The sequence below is a fragment of the Callorhinus ursinus genome, unplaced genomic scaffold, assembly GCF_003265705.2.
Source record: "Callorhinus ursinus isolate GAN/ISIS: 27379988/994484 unplaced genomic scaffold, GSC_fseal_2.0 scaffold20, whole genome shotgun sequence".
NCBI lineage: Eukaryota > Metazoa > Chordata > Mammalia > Carnivora > Otariidae > Callorhinus > Callorhinus ursinus.
In genome coordinates, this window is record NW_027397082.1 from 2,823,685 (window position 1) to 2,848,839 (window position 25,155).

Sequence of the window (25,155 nt, forward strand, 5' to 3'; positions counted from 1 at the left end):
TCTCCTTCTCCCTCTGCCTGACGCTCTGCCTGCTTGTGCGTGTGTGTTCTCTAATAAATAAATAAAATCTTAAAAAAGAGAGAGAGAGAGAGAGAAGGAGGAGGTAAGATGAATTAAATGCAATGGTAGGAGCCTTTAAACCAGATGACTCATCGGTGAAAGGGGCTCCAGCAGTTTCGACCTTAATGCTGCAATAACATCAACTTTCTCTTGCTCCAGAGACTCTGGGCCTAATTATCTCCGAGACATTAGTATGAAGCTTTTACTGTCCTAAGAGAAGCCATTGCAGACATGTGAATATTTAATTGACCCCATAAAAGGAGGGCATACTCGCTCTCCCTCCTTGAAGTCTCAGCTGGTCAGTTATATGCTAAGTGGAATCTATCAAATATTCTGAGTTGTTTTTTTTTTAGATGTAATGCTTTGCACAGATTGCTTTTTTGACAATTACATAAAATAGAATATAATACCTAATTTGGCCCACTTGATCCGGAGCAGCTTGATGCCCTCCTGTAGAAGCAAAGTCACGAGTTATCGTGCCATAAAAAGGAGCTCAGGAAGGAGCTAGCAGGTTAGAGCACTCATTCCACGTAGCTGGTAGCTGTCATAGTCTCCATCCATAGAGAGAGGATGCCATCTAGCCTGAACTCTGGAGAGCTGCAGCCTGCCCCCAAATGGCAAAAGTAACTCAGGTTCTGCGTTCTGTGGCCCAAAATCTGTCCTTGAGTGTGCTGAGCCAGTTGGTATATAATGCAAACTGTTCCCACGTACTACAAAGGGAACAATTCCGCTCATAAAGTGACTTTATTGGGTCACAGAATGTTTCCATTACTCACATCTCAAGCTCTAAAATCCTCGTGTGCTTGAGGATCCAACCAGGATTCTAAGGAATCCCCTCCTCTCCAGACTGAATCTGGCCTCTCTTTGTTTGTGGGGAGGTGGGGGGAAGTCCTTTTTGTTAAGGACTCAGGATATTCATTCCACTGAATGACTGGACCATAATTCATTTAAGTTGTCATCCACAGATGAATGTATTTATTATTACCAATCTTTTCCTGTAAGAATGAAACAATGATTTTTTTTAAAGTCAATGAACATTTTCTTGTCATCTACCTCATAAACTTACAAAGAAATGAAATGCATTTTTTTTGGTGTTCAGTTCTATGAGTTTAGACAAATGCATATACTTGTATAACCACCAGCACAACTAAGATGTAGCATCATTCCATCACCCCTGGTTTTGTTAACATTCCTTTTTTCCTTCCCTAAAAAATCCCTGAGTTCCTGAAAACACTAAATAGAATTAACACGTGGTCTAGCAGTCCCACTTCTATGTATATACCCGAAAGAAAACATGTGCACACAAAACCTGGTACACGGGGCATCTGGGTGGCTCAGTTGGTGAAGTGTCTGCCTTCGGCTTAGGTCATGATCCCAGGGTCATAAATTTTACCCGAATAAAAAAAAAAAATTTAAGTGCTCGCTTCGGCAGCACATATACTAAAAAAAAAAATTTAATCCAAGTAATAGTTGAAAACTTGGATCAGAGCAAGTGATGAATAATATTAATGTGCTGAACAATAAGGTACAAACTACCTGAAAAGTAGGTGGATATTATCAGTCCAATTTTAAGTACAAGGAAATTACAGGCCAGTGAAATAAAAGACCCCTAACTAGGAGCTTCGCTGCCCTGCTGACTTGGGGGGCGCTGTTCCACAAGCTCCCCTCCCCCTGCCCTCACACCCTCCTTCCTCTCTGAGATACATCAGTTTTCCCATGGGGGGGGCACCAAAGAGAGGACAAAAATTGAACAGCATCTCTATTTTCGGCATGGTCTCCTGTCCCACCTCTGCTCAACCTCTGGCTCCAGTATCTCAAACCCTTGGGGAAATGAAAGGCAGCTTCTCCTTGCACATGATCTGCACATGAGGGGTCAATGTCTGGGGCCCCTCACCCATGTAGCCTTAACGGAGCTGAGAGGTAGAGCCCATAAGGCTTTGGAAACGGTATAGTTGGGTATATATGCTTCATGCTCTGTGACCTGGCACCACCTGTTCTGAAAAGTTGATGCCTAGAAAAAAATCACAAACTATTTAAGCAAACGGTAAGGACTTTTGTTGTGGTCGTTGGTATGGAAAGGATGGAGGAAAACTTCATCTGAGAAGGAAGAAGTCTCTTTTATTTGGGGGAAAACACTCTGAGGGGCTTTGGGTTGTTTGAAAATGAAGCCAGCTTCCTACTCTGGAATGGAGACATTGGGAATAGTGAGGATTTAATTGTGCTGCTTAATTTTCTAAAAGAATGTCTTCATAGAGGGGCAGCTTATTGCTGGGGATCATTCTCTTTCTGGGGGAAGCCAAGAGCTGGGGAGGGGCGCAGGGGGGCTGGGCTGAGGGAAGAGACGCACGATCAGTAGTGCCCCATGTGGGAGCGGATCCCTGCAACAGGAGGGAAGGAGGGGTTAGAGCAAAGGAGAAAAATGGTCCCTAACAGGTTCCCATGGAGCTTGGAAGGTGGTAGAATATATGAACAGGGTGGCTCACATCCTGCTTGATCTTTGCCTTTGTCTGCATTGTAATTCCCATCTGTTATCCCCATGCCTTCGTTTGAAAACAATCACTTGTCTTAGCTGGCACTAGAGAACTGAGAGAAAGGCAGGTGACCACAATGAGATCCAGAGGTTTGTGCAAGAAGACCCGCAGCAGCCCAAAGAAGCTTCTGGAGCAAGAGTGAAAAGGGAGCTGAGAAGCCCAGAGCAGCTGTCTGCAGTGGGGTGGATGTCTGAGCTGAACAGCATGCCTGGGATCGACATGGACAAAATTTAAGATTCTTTGGGGCTCTGCAGAGGCCCAGGAATGGAAACTGGTAAAACCCTGGCCCACTGGCTAATCTAGGCTAGTAAGGGCTCAGACTTTGGGGTGCCAGTGTGAATACCATTTTTGGTAGCCCAGCATGTCAGAGCAGGATCTCACAATCATATACAGTGTCATCATTCAATCATGGGTTGTTTCTTCTTCTGACATTTACTGAGTGACTATGAAGCAGAAAGCCTAGTCAGGTACCGTGGGAGACCACAAAGATGAGCGAGAAATGCAAGCCCTGCCTTTAAATAGCTTCTAGGCTCTTGGGACCAACCAGTCACACATACAAGAAACTAAATGGGGGACACATCAATGTGAGAAGGAAAAACTGCTGAAAGAAGGATGTTTTAAAACTGTTTGGATCCAGGGGCGCCTGGGTGGCTCAGTCAGTGAAGCGTCTGCCTTTAGCTCAGGTCATGGTCTCAGGGTCCTGGGATCGAGCCCTGCGTCAGGCTGTCTGCTCAGGGAGTAGTCTGCTTCTCCCTCTCCCTCTCCCCCTGTGCTTTCCCTCTCCCTCTCCCCCTGTGCTTTCCCTCTCTCCCTCAAATAAATAAATAAATACATAAAATCTTTAAAAAAAAAAAAAAACCCTGTTTGGATCCGGTGTTGGCAAAAATCTAGAAACCACCAGTTTCAGTCACTGTGGAGGGAGTGTAAACTAGCACAGCCTTTCTGGAAGGCAATTTGGCAAAACATACCAAATAGTTTCACTTCTGGAAAGATGCCCTGAAGATATGGATAAAAATGTGTAAATATTGGCTACAAGGATGTATAAAGATCATAATATGAGGAAAAATTTGAAACAACACAAACCTCCACCAACAGCAGATTGGTTAAGTACATTCTGGAACAACAACTGCAGATGTGTTCCTGTCAACAATGCGGTATCCAAATCTAGTCATGAGGAAATACCAGACAAGCAAACTGAGGGACATCCAACCAAAGAGCCAGCCTGTGTTCTTCAACACTATGAAGGTCAAGGAAGATAAAGAAAGACTGAGGAACTGTTCCAGACTAAAAGAAACTAAAAAGACCAGACAACCAAATCCGACGTGTGATTTTGGATTGGATCATGGAGGGGCAGGGAAGACTGTGTGGCTAGCTACAAAGGACATTGTTGGGACAACTGATGACATTTGAATATGGTCTGGGGATTAGGTAATAGTGTGTCGATGTTAACATCCCTGATTTTGATCATTGTAACACGGTGATTACTAAGAGAATGTCCTTGTTTTTAGCAAATCCATTCTCAAGTAATGAGGGGCGTTAGAAAAATGGAGTCAACAGTCATTCAATCCGCAAACTAGCACAACCACCAGAAATGAGGGAGACACAACGCATGATTCAAATAGTAGCTCCAGGCAACAGCAGAAGGAGGTTTGTGATGAAACACACAGGATTTATTGCCAAAAGAATTATGTTGCTGATGGCTGCCAGAGGCATTTAGGGGAAGGAAGTATTAGCTGAGGAGGTCAGAAGTACCTATGTATGTGAGTTTTTAGCCACGTTCTTCTAAATTGGTGAGGAGTCTGCCATGTGCCAGGCACTGTGCTAGGTGCTGAGGATAGAGTAATGAACAAGATGGAAGTGGCCTTCGCCCTATTGGGGCTTCTGCTCCAGAGGGGAGCAGGGCAAATACCCAACAAACAAAACGATAAAATCATGGTAAATGTAAGTTTCTGAACAAAGGATACAAACAAGGGCCAAGACAGAGTAACACACACAGGGGCGCCTGGGTGGCTCAGTCGGTTAAGCGGTTAAGCGTCTGCCTTCGGCTCAGGTCACGATCCCAGGGTCCTGGGATCCAGTCCCCTCATCGGGCTCCCTGCTCGGCGTGGAGCCTGCTTCTCTCTCTCCCTCTGTCTGCCACTCCCCCTGCTTGTGCTCACGCTCTCTCTGTCAAATGAATAAATAAAATCTTAAAAAAAAAAAAAAGAAAGAATAACACACATAGTCTTTAAGGAAGTCCTCTTGGTGAGGATGATAGCTAAACTGTGACCTAAGTAAGGAAAAGGAGCTAGCCAGATGTGAGTGGCACGCATTCCCACCAAAGAGCATAGCCCGTGCCAGGGGGCAGGGTGGGTGTTGGGGGAAGGAGGGGTAGACCAATATGGCTGGAGCAGGAATGGGGTAGGAGGAGCCCAAAGTGAGTTTTCTGAAAGGAGGCAGGGGCTCAAACTGTGTAGGGCCCTTGTGCGAATTTGGGTTTTACTCTAATGCAGTGGAGAGCCGCCGGGAAGTTCTAAGTAGGCAATGAAATGACCCGGTTGGTATTTGAAGAAGAGCCACTGCTGCCACCAAATGGAGACTAAATGGCAAAGAGGCTGAGAGCGAGGGCAGAAAGATGGGTTAGGAGGCCTCGGGGAAGGGGCGAGGGTGAGGGAGGCAGACAGGGCAGGCCTCATGATTAGACTTCTGCAATGTCCCCAAACCCAGTTCCACTTAGCACTAGAGAGAGGAGCTGATGACATTCATCCTTTACCTTTCAACCTGGTTCCCGTGACCAGCACTCCTGGCCCGGAACGTATTCGGGATAAATGTTTCCACCTAAATCCTAGAACCAGCCTGGGGATAGCATTTTGTGTTACAATTTTTGTCCTGCTGTGCCCTAGTTTGGATTCTCCTAGACCCTGAGATAACGGTTCAAATGTGGGAGGGGCAGGAAGTGCAGGCAAGGGAGGGGGACGTAACTTCCATGGGCAGCTAGAGCTAGAACTTAATCCTTCCAAATACGCTCCAGGCCAGGAGTGCTGGTCACTCTGGGAAACACAGCTCAACTCAGCCACCCAAGTGGTGGGGGAGCTGGGATATCTCTACACCAAATCCCTTCCCTGGGGCATTTGCAGGGCTGATGGGCAGGGGGTTAATAATGCTCTCTCATTTCTGCCTTTCTGCAGGATGGGCACACTGCCTCCCCCAATTCTGAAGAGAGGCCTCAGCACAGAAATGCGAGTGTTAACACCTGTAAACCTCTGGAGCCCAAGAAGTGGCAGGGTCTGAGGCATACCAGAGACCCATAACAGAATGGCCTGGACTCAGCGTTGTGTTTTCTTTCACTTTTGAAATCGGGCTCAGATGATGAAAGGGACTAAGCCTCTTGGACCATCAAGAGCCCCTAAGAAGCTGGGAGAGAATCCCAGGGAGAACAGATGGAGGCTTGGACGGAGGAGGCAGTCGTGGAGGCGGAGAGAAGTCAGTGTCTCCTTCAGGTGCTGGTTGGGGGGTGGGGAAGGCAGCAAGGAATAGATCCGAGGAGGGAAAACAAGAGTTTGGTTTCGTGTTTGTTAAGTGTGCAGGTTGGAAGGGACATCGGAGGGCAGATGTTTGTCAGCAGGATGGGAGACGCCGCTCCAAAAAGGAGATATAGGTGGCCAGGGTTGGGGCGGTGGGGAGCACGGAGGACGTTCAGGGAGCAAAACTATTCCAGTAAAACTATTCACGGAAGTGTGTCCTTACATATTTGTCCAGACCCATGGAATATACAACATCATGAGTAAATGCTAACGTAAATGATGGCCTTGGGTGATAATGACGAATCAGTGTAGGTTCATGTGCTGTAACAGACATACCACCTGCTGCAGGCTGTCCATGGCAGGTAGGCTGTGTGGGTGTGGGGTCGGCGCACAGATGGCTACTCTCGGAAAATTCACGCAATTTTGCTGTGAACCTAAAACTGCTCTAAAAAATAAAATCTCTTTTTAAAAAGTTGGGGGGGCGGGGAATAGGGGAAGGATAGGCAACAAAGACAAGAAGGAGAAAGGTGCAGAAGAAAGCAAAGATGCTAGGGAGAGGGCAAAGGAGGCAGGTGCCCAGGACAAGCGAACACTACCTAACCACAGGCCTCCTGCATGGCAGGCACTCTCTCTCTCTCTCTCTCTCTCTCTCTCTCTCTCTCTCTACAGCTTCACAAGAAGCCCGGGAGGTGGGTGTCCTTACATGGAGACCCTCAGACTCTGAAAGGTGCAATGATCCATGGGGGGTTTAAATTGAGGACAGCAGACTCCTTCCATCACTCTGCTGCCTGCATTAGAGAGCCCATCCTGGAGCAGCATAAGGCAATGCAGGGGGATGCTGGGGGATAAGGCTCAAAGGAGAAGCCTTTACTAGGAGACATGGCTCTGCATTGAAGTTTCATCCTCCCTGAACCCAGGAGAGAGTTGAATTTGGGGCTCCTTGTCAATGAGAAAAGAGGGGGGAAAAAATGAACGCTTTTTGCCCTGGAAAGAGAAAGAGTTCAGCAAAATCCAGAGTCATGTTTGCCATCTCTAATTGTAGCCCTAACTACCAGAATGTAACTTGTGGTTCCAGGGAGGTATTTTCCTAATCACCAGAGAAAATAGCATTTATCTTTTCATTTGCTGTTCCCTCCAAGAGGTCCAAAAATTCTTCTCTCAAACTCAAAAGGGAGAAATTCAGTTATTTTCTGCTCTTTTGGTGATGTAGACGAGGTCAGTTTGTCTTCTTCCTTTAGCAGAACAGTTCGTGTCCTTGTTGTGACAGCTAGAGAAAGCCAAATAAAAAGATGTTTTTTCCAGAACAAGTGTGGAAAGAACATTCTGGCCACCATGCCAGCCACTGTTTATTCATTCACTTGACAAACTTTTTTTGAGTAGCTGCTCTGAGCAGGCACTCGCCTAGCCATTAGGACCACAAAAGATGAGTAAGACAGGAGCTCTATCCTCAAGAAGTTCATACTATGGTTAAGACCCAGACAAGGCAAAAAAGAATTCCAATATGATATGGCAAGAGCAAGGAGAACGAGAAAGGCCTGTGCACAACGCTTTCTAGGCCCCTGGGAGCTGGATGGGAGAGGTGGGGAGGGAAGGTTGGCAGGATAGTGTTGATATTGGTGATTAAACACCAGTCATGGTTATGTTTTCATGGAATGAATGACTGGAGGACTCTGCTTACCTTTTCAGGGGAAGTCTCTGGCCCCATAAGTTCTCAATAAGCGTTGGCTGACAATGATAACAACAGCCTGGGATGAGCTGAAGGCCACTCACTTTGCAGTTCTGAAGGGACCATTGGAAGGCTCTTGTATAAAATTCCTTCCGGGCCTCTGGGTCGGAGATTCTAGGGTATTTCATTCCCTTTAGGGTAAAAGAAATCAGGCTTGAGACAGAGAGCAGCAGACCAGGGGACCAGCATGTCCACTGGAAGGTTCCTGGTTCTAATGGTCCCCAGCCAATGATTCCCTATGTGACTTGGGGAAGGCTCATTAACCACAGGCAGCTGCCTCAGCTTCCTGTTTGGAAAAGAAGGGATAAGCAGTGGGACTTCCTCTCCTGTGGCCAAAAGACTCGAAAATCATGCTGTTGTGTTGGGCCTCTGCTCGGTGGGAAGGAAAGAATAATGCTTTGTTGAGCAGGCTTAAAATGCCAATGTGAAGAATGACTTTTGGAACAACTGAGATTAATGGAGATACAAATCACAAAATGTCTTAGCTTGATTTACATTAATGGAAAAGGCAGAAAGACACCTAGAAGGCAGTACATTGCAAAGATGAAAATTAAATCATATATTAAAAAGAAAACATAACAAATTTAGACACACACACATACACATTGTAGACACACAAGTCAATACCGCAGAAATTTATGCTTTCCATCTGACAAAGAGAACTTTTAAAAAAAAATTGTACCAAGCTATTGGATACCCAACAAGTAAGAAACTGAAATCTCCATGAATCTTAGATATGGGCAAGATTTCTTTTTAATCATAGCTAAAACTCATCTCAGGTAGATGGGGGTCTGATAAGTGTCTTACCATTATGATCACCCTTATTCCTCAGATTTAGCTTTAAAAGAAAAAAAAGGGGTGCCTGGGTGGCTCAGTCAGTTAAGTGATTTCGGCTCAGGTCATGATCTCAGGGTCGAGTCCCACATTGGGCTCCTTGCTCAGCGGGGAGTCTGCTTCTACCTCTCCCTCTGCCCCTGTCTCCACTCATGCTCTCTCTCTCAAATAAAAAAAAAAAAAAAATAAAAAAAAAAAAAAAAGAGCAGAGGGGCACCTGGGTGGCTCAGTCGTTAAGCGTCTGCCTTCGGCTCAGGTCATGATCCCAGGGTCCTGGGATCGAGCCCCACATCGGGATCCCTGCTTAGGGGGGAGCCTGCTTCTCCCTCTCCCACTCCCCCTGCTTGTGTTCCCTCTCTCGCTGTGTCTCTCTCTGTCAAATAAATAAATAAATAAAATCTTAAAAAAAAAAAAAAGCAGAACACATGAAGGAGAGCATCCCTGTCACGCTCAGGAGCAGAGTATTTGGGAACATTTCACCGAAGGATGGATGGCCAATACTCTCCCATGCTCTGACACAGACCACCTTTTTACAAGCATTTTCTGTTAAGCACCATCCAGCACTTTATGCTCCAACAAATACAGCAGGAGGTGAGACAACACTGTGTTAGGAAGTGGTTCTGCAGTCAGCTTTTGGAGTTTAAATCCTGGCTCCTTCCCTTTCCAATTGTGAGAATTTGGACAAATTACTAAACCTCCCTAAGCCTCAGTATCTCCACCTATGAAACAGGGATGGTGAATTTAAAACAGTACCTATCTCACAGGGTTGTGTGAAGATCATATAAGTTACTGTATTCAGCCCAGATCTTGGCCCCGTAAGTTCTCAATAAGCGTTGGCTGACAATGATAACAAACCAAAGGGACAGGGGCGCCTCGTTGGCTCAGTCATCGCGCATCTGCCTTCGGCTCAGGTCATGGTCCCAGGGTCCTGGGATCGAGCCCCGCATCGGGCTCCCTGCTCGGCGGGAAGCCTGCTTCTCCCTCTCCCACTCCCCCTGCTTGTGTTCCCTCTCTCGCTGTGTCTCTCTCTCTGTCAAATACATCAATAAAATCTTTAAAAAAAAACAAAACAAAGGGACAAAGGTCACCAATTACTTCTATCCGCCATCTTTCCCTTCATCCTCCCCCATTCCTCCCTCAAGGACAGAATCTATTCTGATAACACTTTTTTCCTGTATGAGACCCTTCTTGAGCTCTGTTTCTCTAAACTCTCATAGCCTTTTGCCTGGACTTTTTTTTTTTTTTTAAGATGTTATTTATTTATTTGACAGAGAGAGACAGCCAGAGAGAGAACAAGCAGGGGGAGTGGGAGAGGGAGAAGCAGGCTTCCCGCAGAGCAGGGAGCCCCATGCGGGGCTCCATCCCAGGACCCTGGGATCATGACCTGAGCCGAAGGCAGACGCTTAATGACCGAGCCACCCAGGCGCCCCAAGGACTCTTTCATTTAATATAACAAACACTTACAGTATTCACTGTGTACCTGTTTACCATGTTAAGTGCTTTAAAATTTAACTCACTTATTCCTCCCAACAACCCTTGGGGGAGGTATTGATATCACTCCCATTTTTCAGGTGGAAGAACAGGCAGGGAGTAACTTGCTCAAGAGAGTTCAGTGCTAAACGCAGAGCTGGTGTTTGAACCCCAGCTGTCCGCTCTCAACCATAATGCCTCTTTTATGCTCCTGAAAATGATGGATCTTGGATTTTGGTTTTTTACAATCTTTACTCAATGTTCTCTGGATACACATGGAGTTCCTTGGGAGCAGTGCCTGTATGATCCACTCAATATATGCTTATTAACTGATTATAATCACATTGCTAATTGATGCAAATTCATCCAACACAGAAGGATCTACCTGGGACCTAAATAGGAAAGAAAATGCATTATTCCCAAGGCTAAAATGAGTTTGTGGCAGGGAGGATGCAGAAACCACACTCCAAGCTGAATGGCAGCTGGAGAAGGATGGAGGAAATGGAAGACAGAAAGTAGTGTCAACTTTAAACCTCAACTGGCCCCACCCAAAGAGACAGGACTAACTAAAGCTTCTAAACTGTAAAACTGAAACCAAGATGAATAAGCCAAATCACGAGGGAACTCCAGTCTGTTCTGTTGTTTTGTTTGCTTATGATTTACATCACAGTGAAGTTAATTATGAATCAAACTGCCTATGTGTGGAAACCAAACTACAGGTGCATAAAATAGGAGAGAGAGGTGCCCTCCAAGGCGGGGTGGACAGCAAAGGGTTATGGGTGTAAGGAACATGGAAAGAGAAAGCTCCCCCTTGCTTTTCTCTGCCTCCAACCCCTCACCTCTTCCAGCTCACATACTGGTGAGCTGGTCAGGTGTGAGGATGTTCTGGCTTCTAGTCCCACCTCTGCTTCCAACCGGCTACATGACTTTGGCAAGGTCTCTCCCTCTCTACAAGTCTCCATTTTCTTGTCTACAAAATCACTGGGCTACACCATAGCATCTTTTGGTATTTGTTGTTAGTCCCTACTTCTTTTTTGAATTGAGGTAACAATCATAAATCATAAAATTAACCATTTTTTTTTGTTATTGGTATTTTCTTTTTTTTTTTAATTTTTTATTATTATGTTAATCACCATATATTACATCATTAGTTTTTGATGCAGTGTTCCATGATTCATTGTTTGTTCATAACACCCAGTGCACCATGCAAAACGTGCCCTCCTCAATACCCATCACCAGGCTAACCCATCCCCCCACCCCCCTACCCTCTAGAACCCTCAGTTTGTTTTTCAGAGTCCATCATCTCTCATGGTTCGTCTCCCCCTCTGACATACTCCCCTTTTCTTCCTCTCCTGTTATCTTCTTCTTTTCCTTTTTTCTTAAAATATGTTGCGTTATTTGTTTCAGAAGTACAGATCTGTGATTCAACAGTCTTGCACAATTCACAGCGCTCACCGTAACACATACCCTCCCCATAAAATTAACCATTTTAAAATGCACATTCACAGTGTTGTACAATCACCACTTCTATGTAGTTCCAAAACATTTTCGTCACCCCTGAAAGAAAACCCTATACCCGAGGGGGCGCCTGGGTGGCTCAGTTGGTTAAGCGACTGCCTTCGGCTCAGGTCATGATCCCAGGGTCCTGGGATCGAGCCCCACATGGGGCTCCCTGCTCCGCGGGAAGCCTGCTTCTCCCTCTCCCACTCCCCCTGCTTGTGTGTCCCTCGCTCACTGTGTCTCTCTCTGTCAAATAAATAAATAAAATCTTTGGGCACCTGGGTGGCTCAGTTGGTTAAGCGACTGCCTTCGGCTCAGGTCATGATCCTGGAGTCCCGGGATTGAGTCCTACATCGGGCTTCCTGCTCAGCAGGGAGTCTGCTTCTCCCTCTGACCCTCTTCCCTCTCGTGCTTTTTTTTTTTTAAGATGTTTATTTATTTATTTGAGAGAGGGAGAGAACGAGAGAGAGAGAGCACATGAGAGGGAGGAGGGTCAAGGGAGAAGCAGACTCCCTGTCGAGCAGGGAGCCCGATGCGGTACTCGATCCAGGGACTCCAGGATCATGACCTGAGCCGAAGGCAGTCGCTTAACCAACTGAGCCACCCAGGCCCCTCCCTCTCGTGCTTTCTATCTCTCATTCTCTCTCTCTCAAATAAATAAATAAAATCTTAAAAAAAAAAAGAAAGAAAACCCTGTACCTATTAAGCAGTCAGTCCCCCTGCCTCCTCCTCCCAGCACTTGGCAATCGCCAATTTGCTTTCTGTTTCTAAGGCTTTACCTATCCTACATATTTCGTATGAAAGGAACCATACAACATTTGGCCTTTTGGGTCTGGCTTCTTTTACTTAGCATGATGCTGTTTTCAGTTCATCCATATTACGGTATATATCAATCCTTCATTCCTTTTTTATGGCTGAATAATATTCCATTTCAGACTACAGTATGATTTCGAGCTCCAACATTACAATCCCCTTTTCTTTTCAAACATCTGTTCACAAACACATTATGAGCACCAATTAAACACAAGGCAGGTACTAAGGGGAAATGATTGAGAAATTTGTAGCCTCTTGCTATATATATACTTTTATTTGGATTATGACATTTAAAAGTGCCCAATCATAAGTGTACAGCTTCATGAATGCTCACAAAGTAAATACAACTATTACCTTTAAGCCGGTCAACAGATAAAGTATTATTTGCACCCGTACTTGTCTTCTCATTACCCACTTCCAATTCTCGTTTTCCTCAAGGTCACCACCATTCTGACTTCAAACACTATACATTAGTTTTTCCTGTTTTTGAACTTCATATAAATGGAACCATACAGTGTCTACTTTTTCATGTCTGGCTTCTTTTACTCAGTATCATGTTTGTGAAACTCACCCACGTTGCTGCATGTCACTGCCATGCATTCATTCTCATTGTTGTATAATGTTAATAATATCCGAATTTATTCATCCATTCTATGGTTGATGGGCATTTGTGTAGTTTTATCTCTGTGCCATTATAATAGTGTTGCTATGAACATTCTGGGCTATGTCTTTTGATAAACTGATGTACACACATCTTTTGGGCATATACCTAGAACTCAAGTTATTTGAGTCATATATTCAGTTTTACTAAATACTGACATGGAATTTTCCAAAATGGTCACGCCGTTTTAGATTCTCATCTCTTGCTTCCAGGGTAGTCCCTTCCAAAACATGGGGCTAGTACCCACTGCTGTACTAGTGGTACATAAAAGGATTTATGTGAGGAGCAAAATAAATAACATCAAGTCCCAAAGTGAGAAAATTATTACCCTCTTAATGCTCTTTAAATCCTTCTGATTACATAAAGAGAACCCCATGTGATACCGGGATGCTGTTAGCCACCTGTCTCCCTTTTTACAAAGTCTCAGATTTTCAGCAGGCAACTGTACCTAGTTGCTACTTAATAACATTTTGTTTTAATGTATTTATTTTTTAAATATCTTATTTATTTGTCACAGAGAGAGCGGGAGCACAAGCAGGAGGAATGACCGGCAGAGGGAGAAGAAGGCTCCCCGCTGAGCAAGGAGCCCGAGCTGGGGCTCAATCCCAGGGCCCCAGTCTCAGGGCCCGGGGATCATGACCTGCGCCAAAGGCACACGATTAACCAACTGAGCCATCCAGGAATCCCTAATGTATTTATTTTTTTATTTTTCATTTTTTAAAAGATTTTATTTATTCATTTGAGACACAGAGATAGAGAGCATGAGCAGGGGGAGTGGCAGAGGGAGAGGGAGAGGGAGAAGCAGACTCCCCGCTGAGCCAGGAGCCCAATGTGGCGCTCCATCCCAGGACCCCGGGATCATGACCTGAGCCAAAGGCAGACGCTTAACCATCTGAGCCACCCAGGCGCCCCCCTAATGTATTTATTTTAATTATTTTCTATTAATAGCAAGTTACAAGGTTTTACCATTGAAGTTATTTAACATTTTCTTTCAAATAAATTCATTTACGTTTTTCAAAAGTGAGTCAACTTAAAGAAAATAGTAAATAATATATACAGATTCAAGAAACTAAGTTGGTAGTGGAATGACTGGTGTCTGGAAAACACCTACTTAGAGTCTGCATCTACCGTAAGGCCACCGTGTGATTTTTATCTGTGTTTGATGAGCTTGCTTCAAAATACCATGCTCACCACTGAGCACTTGGCTTTACTAATCAACAGAAAGCAGAATTTAAATTTGTCCCAATTCACCCAATTTGGGGAAGAGAGGCCAAAATGGAAGTCCACACACCATCCCAAAGGTTTTCAGAACACCAAAAACTCGACGTGTCTGACCCACTTGGCTTAATAATGGAAAAAAAGGTCTTTAAAATTAATTCCATCTCCTGCAGAATCCAGAAGGCTCTACCTGACGCCTAAACAGGAAGAAGAACCTTTTGCAGAAGGGGTAGAACAGTCATGCACACAGGTTAACCATAAAAATCACAAACTTCCCAGCTGGATTAGTCCTTTTTAGGTTGGGGCGGCGGTTAGAAACAAAGTGTTGTTTTCCCAAGCATTTCGTTACTTAGAAGCCACAGCGGGCATTTCCCCCTCGGAACTGGGGCCGAGACACCTGACAAATAAGTCGACGCGAGGAAGGTCCCAGCAAGAGACGGGGAAGTCATCTTCCCCGCCCCCGCTCCGGCGCAGGCCCCGCCCCGCCGCCGAGGCTCCGCCCCGGGGCCGCCCCCGCACGCCCCGTCTCCTCCCCTTCCCCGCCAGTCCCGCGAACCCCGAGCGCACTGAAGATGGCGGCCGCAGTGGGACGATTTCTCCGGGCTTCGGTGAGTGGCTGCCGGCAGGGGACAAGAGCGGAGACACAGTAGTGGTTCCGACGACGTGCTTCCCAGACAGGATCCTGCTCCCTGTGGTCTGAGGGCCCTTTCGCCGTTCTTGGCGGGCACCAGCGGGTAACGGACCCAGAGGCCTCGCTTCTAGGGAATGCGCCTGCGCAGAACCGCCCCCTCCCAACTGTCCTCTCTTCCAATCCCTCCTCTCTCCGAGCGGGGGTCCTCAGTCCTCTCTCCACCTGAGCACCCCGTCCTGGAGGCAGGGTCTCTGGCACGTCCCTGTTCCGTAGCTACTCTGTGACCTTGGACACGTGACTTCACCTTTTCGAACCTCAGTTTACTGTCCTCGCCCAAAGATAGAATGATGCCTTCAGTAAGGCTTTGCAGTAATAAGCATCCACTAAATGGTGGATGGAAACCAAAGTGGTAAAGTACGAAGTGCTAAAGTGCAAAAGGCAATGCCCTCCTCCCATCCCCCAGGTCTGTACCCGCGCTTTCCCCCTGGCAAAGCCGAGCACCCTCTTGGTACCCTCTCTTCCCTTTCTCCTGGCGGGGTTGAACGCAAGGCTCTTTCTTCTTCCTGAGTCGTGCTAGACACTGTAGTTGAACAAACAATTCCCTTGAGCCCTGTACGAATTTTCCCAGAGGGTGAACTTTGCTCTACTTGTTTGCTTGTCTGCGGGGCCTTGTCTTTTCTGGGAAAACCTTGACATGATAGAACATACTTAGTGGATCGTGCTGGTAAAGGGCGTAAATACACGGGGCCTGGCCAAGTCCCCTTGGTTTTTGAACCCTCTGTGTTGTTCTTAAGAGCATGGAGTCTTTATGGCTTTATAATTTCCCTCTGCCTTCCAGGGTTTTAAAAAATTATTTATATATTTTTAAAATAAAAGTATATACTTAAGCTGTACAACGTGATGATTTGATATACATATACATAATGAAATGATTACTTCAGTCAAACTAACATCTCTTCACATGATTACCTTTTTTGTGTGTGACGAGAGTCCCTGAAATCTACTCTCTCAGCAAATTCCCAGGGTTAAGTATGGTATTATTAAGTATAGTCATTGTACCCCCACATTAGATCTCTAGATTTATTCATCCTACATAACTGCAGCTTTGTACGCTTTGACCAACATCTCCCTGTTCCCCTCTTGCAGTCTTGAAGCAGAAGGAAGCAGAAAGGAATGTTAAGAACATGGAGGTTCACTCTGTACTCTTATTAGAGTTTGGGGTTTGGTATTTGGTTCACAGGAGCAAGGAGAGCGGAGGCGACCAATGATCTAATGCCTTTCAGCAGGGTCAGCCTTCGGGCTACTTCCTAATATAAAGTGTTTCTCTTTCCAGATTGCCCGACATGTGAGTGCTATTCCTTGGGGCATCTCTGTCCCTGCAGCCCTTAGACCTGCTGCTTCCCGAAGAACATGCCTGACAAATGTATTGTGGTCTGGTTCTGGTCAAGCAAAATTCGCTTTTAGCACCAGTAAGTGTTATGCCTTGGTTTGACCCCGGTAATATGAATCATCATCTCAGGACATGGGCTCTGAACCCAGGCTATCCATTAGACTCACTTGGGGAGCTTTTGAAAGTATACCACTACCCCAGTCCCACCGCAGACAAATTAAGTCAATATCTGAGGTGAGACTGGGACATCATTTTGTTTTGTATTGTTTTTTAATCTAAATGTTAGCATAACGGTATTATTAGTTTTAGATGTACAACATAGTGATTCAAGATTTATATACATTAGGTGGTGACCACCATGATAAATCTGGGTACCATCTGTCACCATACAAAGCTGTTATGGTATTATTAACTGTATTCAGTATGCTGTACATTGCACTCCCCTTTTTGTAACTGGAAGTTCATACCTTTTAATCCCCTTATCAGTGTATTTTAAAAGCTCACCAAATGATTCTAATGTCCAGTCAGGACTGAAAATTACTGAGGCAGACTGCCAGTGTCGCATTTCCTTGTTGGTCACCAACACCAGCACATCCTCCATCTCCTACTTGAAAATCTCCAGTGATCACTCTATCCCTTCTTTTAAGAACAAATGCTATGGGGGCACCTGGGTGGCTCAGTCGGATAAGCGTCTGTCTTCCACTCAGGTCAGGATCCCAGGGTGCTGGGATCGAGCCCCGAACTCCTCCCCTCCCCCACCCCGTGTCTGGCTCCCTGCTCAGCGGGGAGTCTGCTTCTGCCTCTTCCTCTGCCCCTCCCCCCACTCACGTTCTCTCTCTCTCAAATAAATAAAATCTTTAAAAAAGAACAGATTCTAGCCTGATATTTAAGGGCCCTCAGAGTGTGGCCTTCCGCTGTTCATGCTTCGTCTCTTATGCTTCCTTCCACACACACCTCTCTGTTCTATTCAAACTGCCACGGGCTGTTCCCCACACCTCCCCTGTTCCCTCTTCCCTGTCCTGCCTGGACATGGCAAAATCTGAGCCGTATTTAGAATCCATGCCTAGGCTCCTTTCCTCCTCAATTCTGTCTCAATTTCGTCCCTACCATCTTCTGGCATCATCTTTTTAGTCTTTTCAGTCGCCATAGTACTTTGAATTGAATTTGTGTACCATCTAGAACTACAGAAGGGGGGGTATTACCTAGACGTAGGGTTGAACTGAACCTTTTAATTAATTTATACTACTAATTAATTACTATGAGAGATTTGAATGAAGTCAGATAGGTGTGTGATTTAGCAGATGATGAACTACATGTGCGTGTGGGCTTCCTTCAGGTTCCTCATACCACGCTCCTGCCGTCACCCAGCACGCGCCCTATTTTAAGGGCACTGCCGTTGTCAACGGAGAGTTCAAAGACCTAAGCCTTGATGACTTTAAGGGGAAATATTTGGTGCTTTTCTTCTATCCTTTGGACTTGTAAGTGTAATTTCTGTGATGCTTTAATGTCATTTAAGGTCCCTGCTTCCACCCTGACATTTCCTATCTCTGGTTGCTCTTCTGGTCAAGGGAAGGGTTCTTTCAGATCCTTTTATCACTGGTGGCCTTGCTGAGGACAGCTTGCATCTGTACAGTAAACACAATAAATAAATTTAGAGGAGGGGATGGCATTCTTTTTAGTGGGGTAGGGTTTCAACATGGCTCCGTTTTATGTGCTCCGGAGCTGTGGTTCCCATAAGCCAGTCTGTAAGGAAGTTGTCACTGGCCTGGAGGAAAAGGAGAAAAGTAAAGGTAATAAAATGACTTTTCTCATGAAGCTACTTTATTTGTTCCTTTATTCTTAGAATATGCCTCTTTTCCCCTGCCCACCCCCATTTTTTGGTATGATTCTTAAATAAAGAGGTGAGTCTGGTGAGAATGGTTAACTGTTTTTGCCTTCTTCACCTTTAAGCAGTTGAACTAGTTTTTAGGCTACCTGTTTAAATTTTAAATCCTTGTTTTTAAATTCTCTGTTGGGAATTTCTGCCCTTTTTTTCTAGCACCTTTGTGTGTCCTACAGAAATTGTTGCTTTTAGCGACAAAGCCAATGAATTTCACGACGTGAACTGTGAAGTTGTTGCTGTTTCAGTGGATTCTCACTTCACGCATCTCGCCTGGATCAACACACCAAGGAAGGTATAAACCTCAGTGGCCCTGCCTTTGCACTTAGGAGCCTAAAAACTGAAAAGATCCCATAAAATACTAACCTAGAGGGGCGCCTGTGTGGCTCGGTCGTTGGGCGTCTGCCTTCGGCTCAGTCATGATCCCAGGGTCCTGGGATCGAGCCCTGCATTGGGCTCCCTGCTCGGAGGGAAGCCTGCTTCTCCCTCTCCCACTCCCCCTACTGGTGTTCCTGCTCTCGCTATGTCTCTGTCAAATAAATAAATATTTAAAAAAAAAAAAAAAAAGACTAACCTAGAAATTGTAAAAGCATGACTAGTCTGAAATGGGCTATTTCTAGGTCCTAAGCTCCTGGCAAATTCTGTTAAACTCTGTCCTTATCTCCTTCGACATTGCCTGGATTTACTGCCCACTACACATGTGTTTTCCAAGATATAAACAGTAACGGAGAACAGGCCCAGCAGGGTGGGAGCAAGGACAGTTGGGATCCGATGCCTCCTCTCTCGCGGGTACCTTGTAGATCCCACATACCCTGCATGGCTTGTGGGATGGTGGTTAAGTTCTCTGATTTCACTCTTCTGCATGATCACTATTGCTGAAAAACGATTGGGAGAATCAAAATTTCTAGCCGTGTTGCTGGACTATCAAAACCAAATTATTCAGTCTTTATTACGCTTCCATTTTTATGCTACAGAAATTAATCTTCAAGTAAAAGAATACATCGAGAATTAGAAAAAGAAAGGTCTCCAGTATTAGCTGGGTTTAAATCCTGCCTCTGTCCCTTTCTAGCCATGACCTGGAACAAGTAACTTAACTTTCGTGTGCCTCAGTTTCCTCGTGTGTAAAAAGACAATGATAGTAGTATCTGCTCCAGGATAGTACTGGGAGGAAGTGAGTGAACAGAAAGAGCTAAGAGCAGTGCTCGGTCCACTGTCAGTTCTCAGTTGCTGCCACCTGTCGCCATTCTTGTTAGCCTCAGACATCAGTTTGCATGGCTGAGAATGGGGAGAGCATACGGTGTAACAGCCAGTCATGTCCGCATTTTTGTTAGAATGGCGGCTTGGGCCACATGAACATCGCACTCCTGTCAGATTTGACTAAACAGATTTCCCGAGACTATGGCGTGCTCTTGGAAGGCCCCGGTGTTGCTCTAAGGTAAGATCATGTTTCTCAGGAACTTAAACTTGTTTTTCATGTTTACATTCATCCCACTTAGAGGACTTACAGAGCCCTCAGTAAAGCATTTTGAAAACCAAAAAGCTTCCATTCACTGTAGCCTTTCGGAAGCACTGATGAGTGCCTTCTGCGAGTGTTGGCCGTCTCGGGATGGCTGAGATGTGTCTGCCGCCTGCAGCACCCTGTGTCTCTTTCTGAGGACCAGTGTGTCGTGGTCACACTGCTGCGCTTGCCCTCACCACCTGGGAGCTGCTGTCGTGGGAGGCACACTCCTGACATGTCCGGAGAAAGGGAGACTAGCAGACTGTAGGAGTCAGTGAGCTGGGGTGGGTGAGGTCTTGTTCAAGCCCTGGAATCAGACCAGAGTTTGATTTTTTTTTTTTTAATCTCACCTATTTATTTAACAGCTGTATGACTTTGGGCAAGTTATTGAACCTCTTTGAGTCCCAGTTTTCCCATAACTAAAATGAGAATGGACCTCCCAGGTTGGTTGTGGGGACTAAATAAGGTGAGGCGGCCAAAGGTTTTAGCACAGGTTCTGGTAGCGTCATGACTCCTGTCCCAGAATGTCACTTCTGTCCTCATTCATTCAGTGGCTAGATCTTTATTCCTTTGAGTGTGAAAGCTTTCTGTCTTTAACAGTCCCGTATGCAAACACAGCCTTCCTGGGGGTGGGGGGATTAGACCTTAAGCCTTACAGTGGCATCTTGATGGTCACTGAGTGAAGGGGGGCTTGGTCAGAACTTGATCCCCAGGGAGCAGGCAAGGACCCCACTCTGATATGCCTCACAGTTTTGCTGGGGCCTGGCTTGAACCTGCTCACCTGCTCTTGTTGCCTCACTCTGCTCTGGCCTGCTTTCCTCTTGGGTGACACCTGGAGTTGTAGTTCTGGGAGCCACCTTGGAGCTTGGGCCTCTTTTACTCCGGGAGATTCTGTCTTCCTTTAATACACAAAAGCCTGGCTTTGTCCGCCCAGGACCCCCTTCCCTGTGAGGTCTTGCTCATTTTGCCATTACTTCCCTACTGGTTTCACTGTTAGAATTGACAAGGGAGGGTAGCCAAGTCTGGTTTGGAAGATAAGGCTTGCTTTCCGGAGTCTGGGGGCCCTGCATCTGCACCATGGACTCCAGCTTGGCTCCGCTCTTGGTCAAGGAGCTTACAGCAGGACCCCCTTGAGCCTCAAAGCCTAGACCCCCAAGAGCCAGGTTCAGGGAGGAAGAAGCACCTTTCACCTTGCCTTTTTCTTTTACTTGTTTTTTCACTGCATGATTAACACTTGGAATGCCACACCCTTTTAAGACAGACTGTTAAAACCTGTGGTTGACCTGTATCTGCATATGTCATAGTAACCCCAACACTTGCACAGAGGATGAACACAGACCACAGGGTAGGTCACTTCATTATGCTGCTGCCAAGTGATAAAGAATAACAGTCTTTGTTTTTCCTTTAGATTTCTGCTCAGCCTAGACTTAAGGCCAGTAAATTCTTTCTGCAAAGATTTCCCCAGGGGACTCCCCCCCCCCCCCATTTACCCAAGAATTCACTCATTTTTATCAGTATTTACTGAATATAGATAAAAATACATCTCTGCCTCTCCTCGTCTGCCTCTGGTTTCTTCTCATGATTTGATACAGCCACCCAAAGAACACCTAAATCACTAATAAGTTAAAGAAGTCTGCTCTCTCTGACTTTTAGACTCTATAACTTTTCTCTGTGGGAAATACTGCCTGTTTTCCACATTGGCCTGGTCTAGTCACATCTGTGTGTGGCACGCCATCAGTGAGAAATGATCAGCTTTGTGTGTAACAGTGAAAGCCCCACGTTTAAGCATACGATGGAGTTTAATGCTTTATTGAGGAGAATTAAAGACAGAAGCGGGTAGAAGTTAGACTTTGCTCTTGTGGTTCCGCTGAGGTACTAATGGGGATAAATCCTGATGCAGAGGTCTCTTCATCATTGACCCCAATGGAGTCATCAAGCATTTGAGTGTCAACGATCTCCCTGTGGGCCGAAGTGTGGAAGAGACCCTCCGCTTGGTGAAGGCGTTCCAGTTTGTGGAAACCCATGGAGAAGTCTGCCCAGCAAACTGGACCCCGGATTCTCCTACAGTAGGTTTCCAAAGGCAGTGAGACCCCAGCATAGGGTCCCAGGTCCTCGCTGCCTCCAGGGCTCCTGGCCTAGAGTACCTACAAAAGGAGCCCACCCTTAGAGCAAGTGTGCAGATGGTGTGCAGATGGGTGAAGCTGCCGAGGGGCAGGGTTTGGGGCGGGGCCAGGGATTAGGCAGGCTGTTGATGTAACCTTCATCCGTGTATTTTAAAGGAAACAGACCACGCTTTAAAAAGTTAAAAAAACTTTGGGTTAAAAACTGAGAGCTTTCAACTCACTTTTGAGACTTACCTTGAAGTCAGCTGCCTAATTAAATGTTTTTGTATTTTCAGATAAAGCCACATCCAACTGCTTCCAAAGAATACTTTGAGAAGGTAAATCAGTAGATCATCCCATGTGTACCCACCTCTTCTCACATCAGGAAAGAGCTGCAGTTGGAACTCACTTTGAGCATTTCAAAGATGATTATTTATAGAAGACAAAACACCAATTATGCTTGTATTCATAAATAATACTCTAAATGTTTTAGTGACTTTGTAACATTGGCTGAGGCTTTTAAATGTCCTCACACACTTAAAGCATCCTTTATTGGTAACCTCTTGATGGCTGGCTAGTTTATAGAATGCTAGTTTACCTGTTGCTTGGATTATCTTTAATGGAAAGAGGAAACATTCTTTGTTGGCCTTACTTGAACCTTCGTGTACACCGGTACAATAGTACAACACTCACTGAAGCTTCTGATCAAGGGTCCTGAAAAGTTTCTTCTTGAATTTCTTTGTACAAAACTGAATTTTCTTTTAAGGTAACAAAGATCATACATAGTTTTAAGGTGTTAACATCAGTGGTCTAATTTAACTCTTGCAATGAATGGATATGTACTTGAAACAAATGAGAATCATGTTTTTAAAAAACACGGTGGTGGGGCGCCTGAGTGGCTCAGTCGTTAAGCATCTGCCTTCTGCTCAGGTCGTGTGGGATCGAGCCCTGCATCGGGCTCCCTGCTCCGCGGGAAGCCTGCTTCTCCCTCTCCCACTCCCCCTGCTTGCGTTCCTTCTCTTGCTGTGTCTCTCTGTGTCAAATAAATAAATAATCTTAAAAAAGGCACAGTGGCAGAGTGACTTAGGTGATCGTGCATATTTCTCGTCCCTGAGATTAATATAGTTATTTTACTTGTTAGCTGACATAGGGTCTACATACAATTCCAGATATTGATTGGGTGTAATTATAAAGGATATTTATCGAGTCTAGGAATTGCATTTTGAAATCATTGTGATTATTTTTTCTGAAATGCTCATTGTGTAAAGTACATAATAAACATTTTAAAAATACTTGCATGTTTAATACCATTAATTGTTGGTTCAGCTTATATTATGGGGCTGTAGTTTTCCTTCTTATTATATCAACCAACATTTGTGGAGCATTTAACTCAGGGCCCACAAAAATGAGTAAGATGCTGGCTCTACACCCAAAGAGCTCAGGTTCAGGCAAGAGAGAGATGAAGCATTTATTCGTTATTGTGGCAAATCCTGAGTGCCTACCACATGCCAGGTGCTGTTTTGCAGGCACAAGGGTGAATCAAAAAAAGACAACCCCCTTCCTTCATGCAATTACATTCTAGAGGGGGAAAACCAATAAATACGATAAAAATACATAGAATGTTTGGAAGGGAAATAAACTGCAGCAAGGGCTAGAGCAGAGAATTGAACAAGCTAAGGACTTTGGATTCTCTTCTAAGATGGAAAACATAAGGAAGGTTTTGACAAGAGTCACGTCAACTTGTTCTAGGAGGATCACTGTGGCTCCTTTAAGACTAGACCGTAAGGGTCCTGAGAAGAGAAGCTGAGCTGGATTTGTGACATACTTGAGGGTAGAGCCAACGGGATAATATCAGTGTGCTAAATACTATGGCACAATGGATGCATCCCTGGGGCATAAGGGGAACACTGAGGAGGGGCACCTTACCCAGCTATGGGTGTGGGAAAGAACTTCCTGGAAAAGGAGATGAACTCTTGAGGCTATAGAAAAGTGAGCCAGGTGAACTGAGTAAAAGAAGCTGTCAAGTTACATTGGCCTGAAGAAAACATGAGCTGGTTTCATGTCCCTGGAGGGGAAGGCAAAGCAAGGCAAGGCAAGGGATGGAATAGGCCAGTGGGCTATTAAAGGCCCAAACAGGATTTCCAATGGACCCAGTGTCATATTAGGACTTTCACATGTTTTAACTCATTTGATTCTCAACAAAACCTTAAAATAGGTATAATTATTGTCCTCATTTTACAAATGAGTAAATAGACGCACTTACATTGACTTGACCAGGACCATCCAAGTAAGTAATCGGTGGTGCTGGGTCCTCAACCCAAGACTCAAGAGGATCCCTGAACTCCTTAAACATCCAGGAAGATACATTCAACAAACACCCATAACCCCCACCCACCATAGTGCAGGGCCATCGGGCTAGGGGGGGCAGCAGCAGGAGGAAGGCAGGTGCATTTTTTCTCTACAACCAGCACCTACTTGATCTGGTATTCAGAGGAACTGGACCTGCCACAGTGCAGTTTGCACTGTGTGTGGTGACCCCATCACAGGCCAAGGCAGGGCCCCACACTTGGAAGGGGACCTGGGCCTGGTTTAATTCTCTGATACTGACTTTTTTTAAATTACTTTTTTTTTTTTAATTTATTCATTTAGAGAGCACAACCGGGAGGGGCAGAGGGAAAGGGAGACAATCTAAGCGGACTCCACACTGGGCGTTAGCCAGGGGCAGGGCTTGGTCGCTCCACCCGGAGATCAGGACCTGAGCGAAACCAAGAGTTGGAGGCTTAACCCACTGCACAACCCAGGTGCCCTTAAATTCTCAATCTTTTTTAAATAAGGGGCACCACATTTTCAAATTTCACCGTGAAAATTAAGTAGCCAGCCCGGACTATCCCGTGCCCTCCACACTGGACTTAAAGGGCAACTGAAGATTCTCCACCATAATGTCCAAAAAGTTGGTGCACTTGTCACGTGGGTAAGATGCAGGTCCTTCTCAGTAGGTGCTAGGATACGAGGATTCCCGTAGGTGACCGACCCCCGCCCCCAAGCTGGAAGCGGCCCGGCTACCCTAACGGGTAGAAAAGGCTGGGAAGACTTGGTCGGTGGGAGGGTGGGCAGGCTCACGGGGACCGGAGCGGGGGTGGAGGCGTGGGATCTGGGGCGCTGGCGCGTGGTGACAGCGAGCAGCGGGAGTTCGGAGACCGGGCAGCGGGAACACGAGGCGGCCGAGGCCAGGGCGCTGGTACCCGGCGACACCAAGCCGCGTGCGCGCCAGGAACGCGGCGGCGGGAACAGGAGACGCGCGCGCGCCCGGGGCGGGGCACGCTGCCCGGCTCCTCCTCC

General features: G+C 45.8%; 1 protein-coding gene across 2 annotated transcripts; it reads left to right on the top strand.

Annotated features, from left to right (window-relative positions):
• The first annotated feature begins 14,830 nt into the window (after positions 1-14,830).
• Positions 14,831-23,106, top strand: PRDX3 (peroxiredoxin 3). 2 transcript variants are annotated; one of them, XM_025880910.2, is made up of 7 exons: positions 14,831-14,924; positions 16,281-16,416; positions 17,674-17,815; positions 18,376-18,511; positions 19,548-19,651; positions 21,615-21,780; positions 22,113-23,106. In XM_025880910.2, exons 1-7 carry the CDS (start codon positions 14,889-14,891, stop codon positions 22,164-22,166), a joined length of 774 nt encoding a protein of 257 aa, XP_025736695.1. In that variant the 5' UTR covers positions 14,831-14,888; the 3' UTR covers positions 22,167-23,106. The 2 variants fall into 2 exon arrangements, with proteins under 2 accessions (XP_025736695.1, XP_073760225.1); XM_073904124.1 differs by having other exon boundaries at positions 14,856-14,924; positions 16,266-16,416.
• The last annotated feature ends 2,049 nt before the right edge of the window (positions 23,107-25,155 follow it).